Raw genomic sequence first — 14435 nt, forward strand, 5'->3', positions numbered from 1 at the left:
AAGCAAGAAAAACATGATGTTCATGCTGTTTTCTGCACTGTGAATAGTAAAGGTCTTTGTCTCTGACCCAAGAATCTTATGTCTTTTATTGCAAAACTGTAGTGGCCTCTATGCCATAAGTAACAGGATAAGTTATTAGTTTGTAAATTGGGGGAAACCAAATTCCAGACCCCACAGAGAGAAGGAAGATGTCTGGCTTAAATGAGTTGATGTGAAGTGGGACTTGGTGTTCCACCGGAGGAAGGAACTAGTATGTAGAAGGAAGATAATGAGGTCAGTTTTACTGATGCTGATTTTACTGCCAACTAGGTGTGGTCTTTGTCATAGGTATAGTGGACCCTTGAACAACAAGGAAATTAGGGACGCTGACCTCCTGCACAGTCAAAAATCCATATATAAGTGCACAGTGGTTCAGACATGTGTTGATCAAGGGTCAGCTGTATTGACAATAGGAGCTCACAGACCTGTGGGTGAATTCTGTCTCTACCGAAAGAAGAAACAGAAATACCCAGAAGGTGGCCAATCTCATATCCCAGCATGATACTCAGCTCCCCACCCATGCAATCCTTTGTTTGGTGTAGTCCACTAGTGCCTCCTCAGAATGCAGCGTGGAATTAAATTCTTAGAAGAACCTGAATTATGTGAGTAATGGGATGAAATTTATTCATTTTATTTATTTGGTTAAATATATAGCATTATCTAGTTACTGCAACTCTTGCAAAAGAATCTGTTTTCTTGGGAACTCCTTATAGAGCACCCTCTCCTCTCTTTCTTGGTGGTTCCAGCAGAGAGCCAGTGACAGAGAAGAAAGGCATTTGGAACGAGAGAGGAGCAGTGACCGGAGGAAAGAAAAATCTAAGAAAGACATTTTCCTTGAAGGTAGGGGCTCTGTGTCTATTGCCAGCCTTGCCCTCATAGCAAGGGCTCAATAAAAAATATTGGAAAAAAAATCCTTATTTTTTTTTATCCATTATACTATACAATATTAAACAATTGCTGTTCATATTTTTAAAAAGTTTTTATTTATTGATTTTCTGGGTCAGGGAGCTGGGTTGCTTCCCTTTAATTGTTCACTGAACACTTGTTGTATACTGTTTATATTTTGATAACCAAACTTTTGATATTTTTGGGGGGGGAGAAGAGGGGAGACTCCCACATGTGCTCAACCAGGATCCACCTAGCAACCCCACCTGGAGATGATGCTCAAGTACCAAACTATTTTTAGCACCTGTGGCTAACATGCTCAGACCAACTGAGCTATCCTCAGTGCCCAGGACTGACACTTGAACCAACTAAGCCACTGGCTATGGGAGGGGAAGAGGGATAGAAGGGAGAGGGGAAAGAGTGGTAAAAGCAGATGGTTACTTTTCCTGTGTGCCCTGACCAAGAATTGAACCCAGGATATCTATAAGTCAGGCCAATACTCTATCCACTGAGCCACTGGCCAGGGCCAATACTTTTTTTTCTTTAAGGCATGGATGTAATTGATAAAACAACTCTGGTCACTTACCCGGTCATTCAAAAGCTGATGGTTTAACGGTGTCCAGGTACTCAATTTTGTCTGCATTTTGGGACCATCTGTGCTTTTTGGAGGTGCAAATGCCATCATGAAATAACTGGGTATTCTTCCATAAGAAAAAGTATATCTATCAGAAGAGATGAATCATATAATCATCAGAATACTAAAAATACCAATACTATACAATCTTTTAGCATGTTGAAAGAAGGAATTGAGGGGAAGAACATTTATTGGGAGCACTTTATATCTATGCTTAAATGATATGAACTTAATTAAAGTTCATTTCAATCTGATGAGGTGGTTGGTTTTAGCTCATTATATAAAGAAAATGAAACGCACTTAAGTTACGTGTTCTGCCCAAAATAATACAGACATTAAATGTTGGAACTGGAAATCAGACCCACATCTGTTTAACATTACTTTATTTTCATTGGACCATAGACGGAAATCTAGAATCACCCCTAAAACTAAGAACATACTATATTGGCTAGAAAGAAGAGATATTTTAATTTATAAAACCATAGTGCAATATTCATAGTTGTCCCTTGTGACTTTCTTCCCCCCCTTTTAACTTTCTGACATCTAAGTAACAAGGGTTCTACCTTGATACCATATTTAAGAAGTAGAATGATGTAATGTACAATACCAATCCTTTGGAGCTGGACAGATTTGGTTTTACTGGGGCAATGTTCTATTTTTAAATGTCCATTGCCTTCGTTTGATTAAAGCACTAAAATTTCCATGAGGAATTACTTTTCCTTCATTGTTTTGAGTTTGCTGGGTTGGTTAATCAAGGTGGCCTCCCCTTCCCTGGCCAAGAGGTGATCAATAGACAAAGGTAGGCCAGTTGGGCTGATGCTGGCTTGTCCCCACTTTACAGCTGAGGTGGTCAAAGTAGCAATGCTGCTCTGTTCTTCCTGCTGCCTCCTCCTTCAAAAACCTTTCTTTTTTTTTTTTGTCCTTTCAATGAGCCACCTGATATCCTTACAATAAATTTCCACTTTTGCTTATACTAGCTAGAATCTATTTCTATTATTTACAACCAAAACTTTTTTTTAACTTCAGACAGGTTTGATCCCGGCTCTCAACTTAGTAGCTATATAACTTTTTGCAAGTTGTTTACTCTATCTGAGCTTTGGTTTTCTCATTTGTAAAACAAGAATGTATATGTCCACCCTCAACTGCTACTGTGAATATTAGAGGATAGGTGGCCACAATAAGTGGTAATTCCTTGCGGCCTTTCTCAGAACTCCCTACTATTCACAGAGTGCCTCAACACCTTTCCTGCAGAGGCCGTGACAGATATATTAAGGCGGAAAACACTTAAAGCAGATTGATGGTAGTTTCAATGTCTATCTTCAGTGTTTCCGCCTCCTCTCCTAGGAGAAAAGGTGGGTTTCATACTGAAAGGCAGGAGTGATGACTGAGGTTACCAGGGCTTGCCTGTCTGATCTATGGGTCCCCCAAATTTCTCTACAACAGCACATATTGGACAGTTAAAAAAAAATCATTAGTTTTTGGCTGATATGGGATTCACCCAAATGCTAGATCTGAAATCTCAGGCTCTCACTTGACGTCCAATATTATCTCTCAGGTTTAAATTATAGCTGAAAATAAAGCTAAGGTTCTAAAACCTCAGTGGCATCATTAGACAATACCTTCTTGCAGTTGCCTGCTGCCATCATACCACTGAGTACAGGCGGCTCAGATCAGCCCTCAACGTTCTTCTCTTCCCCCCAGCAGCTCATTATCAAAGTCACACATATTTAGCTGAGTTGCAAAAGGAGTAAGAAATGACTTCATTGCAGTACTATTAATTGGCAGCTATAAAAGTACATGTGAATAGGCAAATTATAGATACAAAGCATGGTCACTGAATCTAGATGTGTCCAGTTAAATACTATATATTTCTTTTTTGTTGTTGTTATTTACATTTCACCTTCCCTCTTATTAACCAGTGGTTAAAAAAAATTTTTTTTGAGGGCCAAACAACTCTCTGAGAATGTGATGAAAGCTATGAATCTTCTCCCTAGAAAAATGCACATGAACATAAAATTTTGCTTACTCCAGGTTAAAAATTCCTGCTGTAAGCTGAGAAACCCTCTCTCTTCCCACTTTGTATAGGAAACAAGCTAGGCGAAAATTTTGAATTAGGACAAAGGAGCTTCTCTAGGGCCTCCCCAAGGCCCCACACCAGTTATTTTATTTTTATTCCCCCCTCCCCTGGTTTCTCAGAGCTAGAAATGATATGTACTAGGCTTTCTTCAAATCAACCTGAGGAAAACTAGAATTCAAGAGATAGGCCTGGCTAGGAGAAACAGCCCTCTTGGTAATACAGCCCTGCTGAAGCATGAACATGGGTGTCCTGCCCGGACTTTTATCAGTATCTTTTTACTTTTTCTTCCTCCTTCCTTCATTCCAGAAGATAGGCAGTGTGCATGTCAGCATGCACACACATGTTCACGGTATAGACCACTCAGGGCTCTTATAAGACAGATGCCTTGATGTAACATACACAAAAATAATTGCCCCCCTCTCTATCAGCAAGATAAAGTAAGTCATCTTCCCTTCTTCCACATATAAAGCTTGCTGCTGACTTTTTGTGACCTTTTTCCTCCTTCATGGCTGTTCCTGAATGTTTAATTTTTCTTTGGATAAAAAGAAAGAGGGCCTATGGCCTTAGCCGCCAATGTATGGTTCTATTTCCATGTTTAACAGCAAGGATGGGTCCTCTGGTCAAGTTCCAGTGGCCACACATCTTTAATTCCATTTTCCAAGCCATTCTTCACATTGTCACCATTATTCAACTTTGCGTAGGACCTGGTGGGCCTCTGTTAGAGGTACAAAAATAAAATTCTGCTTTAATGGAGTTTATAGTCTACTGTTAGAGTTTTCCTTTTTGACACATAAAAGTTCTATATATTTAAATGGTACAAGATGATGTTTTGATATATTTATACATTGTGAAATGAATAATCAAATTATTTAACATATCCATCACCTCCTATGGTTACCATTTGTGTGTGTGTGTGTGTGTGTGTGTGTGTGTGTGGTGAGAACACTTGAGATCTACTCTTTTAGCAAATTTCAAGTACACATTATATTATTATTAACTATAGTCACCATGCTCTAAGTTAGGTCTCCAGAACTTGAATTCGTCTTTCTTTCTTTATTTCTTTTTTTACAGAAATAAAGAGTGAGAGTCTGGGAGAGGGATAGATAGGGACAGACAGACAGGAACGCAGAGAGATGAGAAGCATCAATTATCAGGTTTTTTTGTTGTGGCACTTTAGTTGTTCATTCATTGCTTTCTCATATGTGCCTTGACCGTGGGCCTTCAGCAGACTGAGTAACCCCTTGCTCAAGCCAGCGACCTTGGGTCCAAGCTGGTGAGCTTTGCTCAAACTAGATGAGCCCGGGCTCAAGCTGGTAACCTCAGGGTCTCTAACCTGGGTCCTCCGCATCCCAGTCCGATGCTATATCCACTGCGCCACTGCCTGATCAGGCTGAATTCGCCTTATAACTGAAAGTTTGTATCCTTTGATCAATATCTTCCCCCCTCCCACCTCTGGTAACCACCATTCTACTTAGGGAGGTGTTTTTTTTGTTTTTTTTAATGACCAGTTAATTGATCATGTCCCTTTTCAGCTCAAAAATCTTCAGAGTCTTGCTAACAGCTAAGAATACCCAGACTATTTGTATGCAAGTCTAGGTCCAGTATGACTTTACTCAATCTACCTTTTGAGCCTCATTTGCCTCTCTCCCTTCGTGCACTCTCTGCCCAGACACATCAAACTTCTAATCTCCAGAGAAAACAATATAAAACTCTGATGCTTCTTTGTTTATGTGGTTTTCTGAGACTGCTCGCCTGAATCTTAATTTCATAGTACATAATGAATAATCAATAAATATTTATTAAATCAACTGAATGAATGAATGCAACAGTGGAGGGAACAGTTTAAGGATTAAAACTAGTGGAAATGCAGGGTGAAACTCAAAACAATTGAGCACTGGGATTATACTCAGGATTATCCAGTTTTTATTTGGAGTTTACAAAGCAGAATAGGATTGAATTTCTCTGCTAACACACAACTCACGCATTGTACACTGCTGCATCATTAGAGAAGGGAACCTCAGATATTATCAGGAAAGTATCAGGCAAAGGGGCATGTTAGATTTAAATACTAATTCATCTAATAGTCAACTAGTTAGAAAGCAAAAACTAGAGTACGATAAAAAGAGTCAGTGCTTGATAGGCATAGAAATAATTATTTGTTGTTAATTTCGTAAGTATGAAACATATGGCACTTTTAAGTGTAGTTGAAACGGAGCAAAATGTCATCCTCAGGAGCACTGACCAGGCTCGTGAAAAATCCAAGAGGATCTGAGAGTGGAGCTCTGAAGAAAGAGTCTCCATCTTTTTCATGCACTACCCACTGCCTCACCTCTTTCCGCTTGACTCCCTCCTTCAAGCCTCACGCGCCGGCTGGTGTTGCCATAGCTGCCTTTTCTTTTACTGTGCCCAGCCCCCAGCCCTAGCTTCCAGTAGTCCAATCATCATCTATAAATCCTTTCGCTGGCATCCGGGGTCTCTTAGGCAACAATGTGTGGTTTGGTGATTGGACAGGAGATCCAGGAGGGCTGGCTCCAAAATTGGGCCTGTGGATATCTTGAAAAAATGAGAGTGCCCAGAGGGTGGGAGGGACTGCAATCTCCCAATGCTAAGACGAAGATGCAACCAATCCTGAAACAAGCAGCATTAAAAGCCCTCATTCAGATATTTTTGTTTTCCAAATCAGGCCAACCTCCTGAGCACACCCAATTATGTTGCTCTGGTCACTCCGAGCCTCCGATATACAAACTCCATTTTTCCAGGTTTTAAAAGTGGCCACCACTTTTAAACAGGTAAAAAAAGATGGTTGGAGTAAAAATAATTCGTGTTGGGTTCAATAAAAGAATAGCACCTGCAACAGGAAGTGGGAGGACGTGGGAAAATTGTCTAACACATAAACTCACAAACGCTTCAATATGAATTTTAATTGATCAGATTATTAAGGAATTCAGGCTGACTGACAGATACATCGTGGAACCAGCAGATGGCATGACTTAATAACTCCGAACGTGGGAAATTTTACAATCCAGTCTAATTTAATTAAATTTATTGAGCACCCACCATGTAATAAGGGGCAGAGTGAGAATACAAGGATAATAAAAAGAATCTGATAAGGAAGACTGTAAAACACAACGTGTAAATAATGTAAGGCCCACAGTGATAACTGCTGTGATAGAACTATACAGTGCTGGAGAATTATCCAAAATTCAAAATTTCAGACAGAGCTTCTTTAATAATGTAAAGTAGTTCTTATGGGCAGCAGCTAACAAAAACAAGACAAAACAACCTACCACTCAAAAAACAAAAAAGAGGCTTTACTCACTAAAATAGATAAGAATACACTCACCTCCAACTTAAATGTATACCCTATGCTTGTATTGTGTTTCATAGTTTTAAAAATAGACAGCGTTTGTATATCTCTAATTAAAAAATAAAAAGAAACGCGAAACCACAGAGATTGTTGATTTCCTTGAATTAACTAAGGATCTGTAAATAGCCAAAGTGGAATTAGAACCTAGGTTTTCTGAATTCCAGACTGGTGAGTGATGTTTTTCACGTGACCAGGGTAAATGAATAAATAAATCCTTTGGTGGTGGTGAACGGTGGACTGAGGGAGGTGCATACATGCAATACTAAATTACTGTGTAGTACCAGTTAACATTTAAGGTTTCAAAACGGGTTCATCCAGAAAGAGACCAGTTTTAAGGACATGCTGTGAGAGTGCTTGTCTCTCTGCGAAGTTACGGCTCATTAAAGACTTTCTATTGGTGGTTATAACATGGAATGAGAGATGAGATAAAAGAGGGCAGTCACACTTGATCCCTATTGGATTTTAATATTTTTATCCCTGAAATAAGGTTCCTTTCATCTATCCTCTCAACCAGTCCCTCTGGAACTCCTCTTGTCCAGCACTTCAGCAGTCTGACGTCTGCCCCCACCACTACCCCTAGTCTGAATGACACCATTCACTTGCGCTGTGCTCATAGTGAGCACACCAGCTCAATGTCCACGATACTTCAACATTACTTTTAAATAAAACATTTCAAAAATAAAGAAAAGTTTAGATACCAGCATAAGAAAAACTCGTGTATTCCTATCGAGATTTAAAAAAAATTAACATTTTTGTTTCTTGTGATTAATACACTGCTCACAAAAATTAGGCGATCAAGGAACGTGCAGATACTCCAGTACTTTCAGCCTTCTGTATAGTGCATTTTCACCAATGAAATACAAGTTGGTTTTGCATCTCATTTGCATAATTGAACAACTTTCTTTGACTTGTTCTTTTTTCTGATGTTCTTGTTTAATAAAAAAAATCAAATGCTTCTTTTATCATTTCATATTCATTTTGAAATAACGCCTAATTTTTGTGAGCAGTATAGTTGAAACCTTTTTTTTTTTTCTTTTGTATTTTTCTGAAGCCAGAAATGGGGAGGCAGTCAGACAGATTTCCGCATGCGCCCGACTGGGATCCACCCAGCATGCCCACCAGGGGGCGATGCTCTGCCCATCTGGAACATAGCTCTGTCGCAACCAGAGCCATTCAAGCGCCTGAGGCAAAGGCCACAGAGCCATCCTCAGCGCCCGGGTCAACTTTGCTCCAATGGAGCCTTGGCTGTGGGAGGGGAAGAGAGAGACAGAGAGGAAGGAGAGGGGGAGGGGTGGAGAAGCAGATGGGCGCTTCTCCTGTGTGCCTTGGCCGGGAATCGAACCCGGGACTCCTACACACCAGGCCGACGCTCTTGCAGCTGCACAGCCAACCGGCCAGGGCTGAAACCCTTTTTGTACACTTTCTAAATCTCGTTCCCTGCCTAGCCTGCCTAGAGGCAAGCACTGTCATGAAATTGGAGTGTAATGTACTTGTCCACTTTTTTATGCTAGATATACATTTGCCCTCATAAAAAAATATGGCCAGGTGTTTTTGGACAGATACAATAATTTACAAAATACAGCTAGGTGTTTTTGGACAGGTACAATAATTTACATATCTTGTAATTTCCTTTTTTTCAGTCTGTGTAATATTTCTTAGATTTAATCATGTCAATCACTTCAGTGATAATTTCTTTTTCACCTCCCCATGTAAGCTATGATATGTTCTACGCCTGACAGTTTTCAAAGGGCACTGTGTAAATTGCATAAAAATGCATATAGCTGCACAACTCCACAGGCTCTGCAGCTGCAAGGAACCTAGAAGCATATAAAGCGGGCACACATGGCTTTTCACATATATATATTTGCCTCCTTACCCACCCTCAGGAAAGGCAGTGTTGGCTCCATGGACACATTGGCTTGCTTAGAATCAGACTAAGGATCAACATAACTTAAAAAAAAAAAATTGGTATTGCCCAAGCATATATTTATTAGGAAAATTGAAATGTCACTTGAGATCTCATTTATTATGCTTTTTCTCATTGCTCACCTTTTGATATTAAACTATACTTACAGCTGTCTAAGCTTAATACTCAATATTCACTTAACATTTTATTGAGCACCTTTTAAAAATTGTGGTAAAATATACATAACATAGTTTATCAGTTTAACTATTTTTAAGAGTACAATCGAGTTGTGTTAAGTGCATTCTCATTCTTGTGTTATCAACAGAACAAAATGATGCTTCTGAAGTCTAGGTTGAAAAAGAACAAAAAGGAAAAGAAAGGTAGATGAAACAGTGTAAAAGAACAGTTTTCCCTTCAAATCAATGTAGATTGTCATGGCAATACTGCATGACTTTGGGTTGTCATTTAAATCTTTTTGGGTGTGCCCTGGCCAGTTGGCTTAGCTGTAGACCATCACAGGCCTGTGAAAGTCCCAGGCTGATTCCCCATTAGGGCACATAGGACAGAGGAGGGGTGACCATCTGTTTCTCCACCCCATCCCCCTTTCTTCTTTCACGGCCATGGCTTGAATGATTACAGCAAGTTATCCCCAGCTGCTGAGGATGGCTCCATGGCCTGGCCTCAGGCGCTAAAATAGCTCTATTGCTGAGCAATGGAGCAGCAACCTCGGTGGGCAGAGCATTGCCTGGTAGGGCGCTTGCCGGGTGAATCCAGGTCAGGGTGCATAGGAGAGTCTGTCCCTCTGCCTCCTGGCCTCTCACTTAATTTAATATATATATATATATATTTATATATATATATTTATATTTATATTTATATTTATATTTATATTTATATTTATATTTATATTCTGAGCGTTCTTTTTCTCAGCTGAGAATGTGAGGTTGCGTTTAGATGATCTCTATGAACATTTGCAGCCCTAAAATTGTTTATGTAGAAAAAGCAAAAGGGAACATTTTCTAAGGACCAAAAAGATGAGGAATGCCATCGATAACCACAAACTCCACCTGTTCACTAAGGTCTTAGCAAAGAGGATATGTACTGTTCCAGGGCAGGTACCCTACCTGCTGTTGTTTTAGCTTGGAGCTCCACAACAGGCCAGTTGCCTACATTTACCTGCATTCAGTGCCACCCTCAGCACTCGGTGACCCGCCTCCCGACCACCTCGAATGCCGGGGTCCCGCGGTCGGCACACTGGTTCTCAGTAAGGTTTTGGCGCTCTTGCAATAATATCATAGGCTGGGGTGATTAGTCTCCGCGCTGTCTCAGCAGAGGAGGGAGGGTTTTGCAGAGGCCTGAACACATTTAATAAAAACGCTTTCAGAACTGGGGACGAATTCGCCGGGTTAGGACACCGCGAGGTATCCCCTATGGCGCAAGGCAAACAACCACGAAGCTCGAGGAGTCAGCCCCGCGTAGCCGAGCTCAAAATGGGAGCGCTCGGACGAACCTGCGCAGCGCGCCTGCGCCATACGTGCGCGCGCAATCCCCGGAGCGCGCGCCCCGACGCTCGTGAAAGCTCGCGGTCGCTTCGAGGCGCTCGCTCGGTGTACCTGCGGGACCCGCGGCCGACCGCGGCGGGCGCTGCAGCACCTTCGCCCCCCACCTTGGAGCCCGGGCCCCGCGCTGTGAGGTGAGCACCGAGGTGTGCGGTTCCCCAGCCAGGTTAGCGAGCAGAAGGCGCGGGGAGTGTGGGGAGCGAGGAGGTGCCGCGGCGGCGGCTGCCCGCTCCTCTCTAACCCTGTACTGGAGGAGCCACCAGCAGCCCCGGCACCTCCTCCTCTGGGATCGTTATTCTCGTCGCGGCCAAAACAAAAGCTTTCGGCGCCGGGCTGTGGCGGGGGGTCGGAAGGGGTTTCTCGGGATCGACCCCTGGCCAAGGGGATGCGGAGAAGCCGAGTTGTGGGCTGAGGTGGGCAGATGCCCGGGGAGATTATGAACCCTCTGTGTCCTCAGCCCGCGCTGGACAACCTGTGCGAGTGTAGACCGAGGCTCCCTCTCCGCCACCCCGGCCTGAGCCCTTCTCGGGGGAACGTGCCGGGAGCCCCCAGCCGGAGCCCGCTGCCGCGGTCGGTGCCGCGGGGGCGTGTGGCGCTCCCCGCCCGCCAGGAGCGTGGGTGGAGGACGCGGCGGCCAGCCAGGGGAGGACAATGCGCCGAGGGCTTCGGCGCCCCGGGCCCTTGGGGACGCCGGAGACCCACGTTCGAATTTTACCCCAGCCTGGACCTTGTTTTAGCATCTGGCTGACCTATTTCCAAACCCTGAAAGTTATTCTCTCCATCCCCTGACCAGTTTGCAAAAGTCGCTCTCCCTTCCCAAATGCCTACCCCCTACCCCCCCAGCGGCACCCTTTTAGGCTCTGTGTTTCCCATAGCATGGGTGCTGCTGGGTAATTAGCAGATGGCCTCTGAAAGATGCTGTTACAATATTTCAAGACGTTTTAACATCTTCCTAGAGGCTTTTTAAATCTCAGGAGTCTTGGAGTTAGGTGCCTCCTCTATAAGAGAAAGAAGGCTTCTCCCCTCCCATCTCCCCCCCACCCCCCCAAGCAAAAGCATATGCCATGAATTTAGGCATAGGAGTGACTGGAAGTTCAAAAATATATACCCTATTAAAGGAGGTCTAGTTTCTTGCCCGGTATGAATGAAAATTTGAATTTCGGTTCCCTGCTGAATTCAGGCAGATGCACTGGCAGCTCTCTACATGACTGCTGCATGAAAGTATCCAAACAAAATCGTATTTTGTCAAAGTAGTTGTGATGGATCTGTAATGTTCGTTTATGGGAATTGGGTCACTTTGCAAAGCCAATAGAACCAGAGCGAGGAAACAAAGAGCTGGCTGACATTGGGGATGTTGCCTCCCTCTTCAGCATTCTTTGAGCCTTCAGTGGTGTGCTGACAGCCTAAGTTCTGTTATTAAGAAGCAATTACTCCTCAAGATAATGCTTTCCATCCGTACTTTTCAGCAAATCAATACTATCGTTTTCCTCCAGGGGGAAAAAAAAGAGCATTTACTTGAACTACCAAACCACTACATAAAGGGGAAAAGATTCAAGTTAGGAGAGTAGGGAAGAACTGTAAAAGCTTAACAGGGTGCTCTTGGAAGGATAGAGCTGAAGATAAAATATAATTAAGATGCAGCTCTTTTCTTACCATCTTGTCTTTTATTTAGTCAAAGTACATGCGCCTCCTCGACCCACCCAATGCTTTGAAACTATCAGGAAAACAAGTCATTCATAAAGCCTACCATCCTACCTTCTCTTGCCTCCTATTTCTTTTTTCTCACCCATGGTTAATATTCCCTACTTCTGCATCTCTCCTGAATTTATAATACTGTCCCATTCACAGAAGGAAAAGATGGGACGATAGAATTCTTCCCTCATCTTAGCTAATATAGTCCCTTTCCCTTCAGCTTTATTTTGTGCTTTGAACATTTAGGTGGATTTTTTTTTTTTTTTTTGGAGGGAGTTTGATGATTCAGATATTTGAAGTAGGAGGGAAATTTAATAGTAAAGTTCACATTCTTCGTGTAGTGCAATGAGAAAGCTTTATCATTAGAGGAGGAGAGACAAGGTCTTCCTTCACTCAGTAAGTTCTCTCTTTCCCTCTTGACAGGGAAAAAAAGATCTCTACCCAACTTAAATTTCAGATAGTTTGTTAGTATGTAAAACGATCAGCTTTAATACTCAAAATTTATTCTGAGCATATTAGTTTGTTAATAATAGGCTGCTGTTGATTTATTTTCTTTAAGAGACAGGTGGCAGGAAACAGCTCCTGCCACATCTTGACCCCCTTACACAGGGAGAATGCTGTTGGCCTCAAGTTTTTTTTTATTGCTAAAACTCTGGAATTAAAGCTGCTTAACGCTGAAGCTGCCCACAAAAAGAGCAATAACAAATAAAGAGACTGGTTTGGAAAATGTGTACTGGAGATACTACTCAATGTAGATTTTTGAAAAGATGTGTAGCAGGGCTTGAGAAAAGGCAGACTTTAAATAGTGACATTTCCATAGGGCTAGGAATAAATGTTTGAAGAGTAAGAACTCCTCATTCGCGAGGAAGGAGTTTTAACTGTGTGTCAAAAATGATTTCTCTCTTTTTGCTTTCCAATTCATTATGCTGAAAAGTATTGACAGTTTGGGTGGATCCAAGAACTGCATTGCAAATGAAGTTTGAGATGAATATGACTAGGCTAGTGGGCTTTAAAAAAAACAACAAATATTGGTCCCTAAATTTTATCTTACTGAAATAATTTTATAGAAAAAGCATATAAACCATACAACCTTGCTAAAGGAAAAATAATCAGGGACTTGGTATTAGAAAATTTTCTGATGAACAGATTTTAATTGGATAGGGAAGGTGGGTCATAATTTCAGCCTGATGAGTTTTTTTTTCAGTCTAGAATCAGGCTGTCTTTTCACTCTCCACTTTTGTTTTCAGGTTAATTTTAAAAGATCTTCTGCTTTCTTTAGTATTAAAAATAATTTGTAATTTATAAAATAGACTGGATTTTGTGGCCCACCGTTCATTTAATTTTGAACGTAGAGGTATTTGTTTTTCCTGTGTTTTTTTTTTTCAAGCCGTCACTTAGTACATTGGAAGATGAGTCTATGTGTTGTAATTGGTAAAAGACAAGATGGACTTTAAAAATTAGATAAAGTTACAAAAAATATTAGATAAAATAAGAAAGAGCAGAAAAGAGATACTCTGAGATTAACAGGAATCTAGTCCCTGGGAATTAATATGAAGTTATATAAACTTCCTTTTATAAACAAGGATGCAAATTTTGAGAATGAATTTATTTTTAGAGAATAAAATGTGGAAAATGAAAGGCCACAGACCACATGGGTTTTAGGAAAAGGAATGTAATTACGGCTTAGAGCAGTGAGTATGCTCCAAGTGTATATTTTGTCTCTTCTAACAACACATTGTCCTGAGACAAGAAACTCTGTTAGAGGTAGTCATTGCTAATTCTTGCAATGCATTCTTAGAACACTTGGAAAAAAAGACCAAGAATATTCCTCCTGTTTCCACTGTAGAGCCACTGTGTGTGAGGCAACTTTTAGATGGTATTTCTGAATTGGAAATGCAAAATGTTGTATACATTTATAGGATGTCAAGAAAATTAAATCTAGCCCTGGCCGGCTGGCTCAGCGGTAGAGCGTCGGCCTAGCGTGCGGAGGACCCGGGTTCGATTCCCGGCCAGGGCACACAGGAGAAGCGCCCATTTGCTTCTCCACCCCTCCGCCTCGCTTTCCCTCTCTGTCTCTCTCTTCCCCTCCCGCAGCCAAGGCTCCATTGGAGCAAAAATGGCCCGGGCGCTGGGGATGGCTCTGTGGCCTCTGCCCCAGGCGCTAGAGTGGCTCTGGTTGCAACATGGCGACGCCCAGGATGGGCAGAGCATCGCCCCCTGGTGGGCAGAGCGTCGCCCCTGGTGGGCGTGCCGGGTGGATCCCGGTCGGGCGCATG

The 14435-nt window shown here is 42.1% G+C and overlaps 2 protein-coding genes across 5 annotated transcripts in view; one reads left to right on the forward strand and one right to left on the reverse strand.

Annotated features, from left to right (window-relative positions):
* Positions 1 to 10288, reverse strand: part of FBXO16 (F-box protein 16) — a 59974-nt gene extending 49686 nt beyond the window's left edge. For 2 of the 3 annotated variants that reach the window (XM_066278595.1, XM_066278593.1), the window contains exons 1-2: positions 5965 to 6045; positions 1511 to 1646 (exon numbers count right to left, since the gene is read on the reverse strand). In XM_066278595.1, the coding sequence (XP_066134692.1) occupies positions 1511 to 1609 (99 nt within the window). In that variant the 5' untranslated portion in view covers positions 1610 to 1646; positions 5965 to 6045. Of the gene's footprint in view, positions 1 to 1510; positions 1647 to 5964; positions 6046 to 10084 lie in introns of those variants that run through there. The other variant, XM_066278594.1, reaches the window with a different exon arrangement.
* Positions 10289 to 10475: 187 nt separating this feature from the next.
* The window catches only part of FZD3 (frizzled class receptor 3), a 98573-nt gene continuing 94613 nt past the window's right edge, over positions 10476 to 14435 (forward strand). The window contains exon 1 of one of the 2 annotated variants that reach the window (XM_066278596.1): positions 10476 to 10601. The gene's annotated coding sequence lies outside the window, so the exon portion shown is untranslated. Of the gene's footprint in view, positions 10634 to 14435 lie in introns of both variants that reach the window. The other variant, XM_066278597.1, reaches the window with a different exon arrangement.

The sequence above is a fragment of the Saccopteryx bilineata genome, chromosome 1 (assembly GCF_036850765.1).
Source record: "Saccopteryx bilineata isolate mSacBil1 chromosome 1, mSacBil1_pri_phased_curated, whole genome shotgun sequence".
NCBI lineage: Eukaryota > Metazoa > Chordata > Mammalia > Chiroptera > Emballonuridae > Saccopteryx > Saccopteryx bilineata.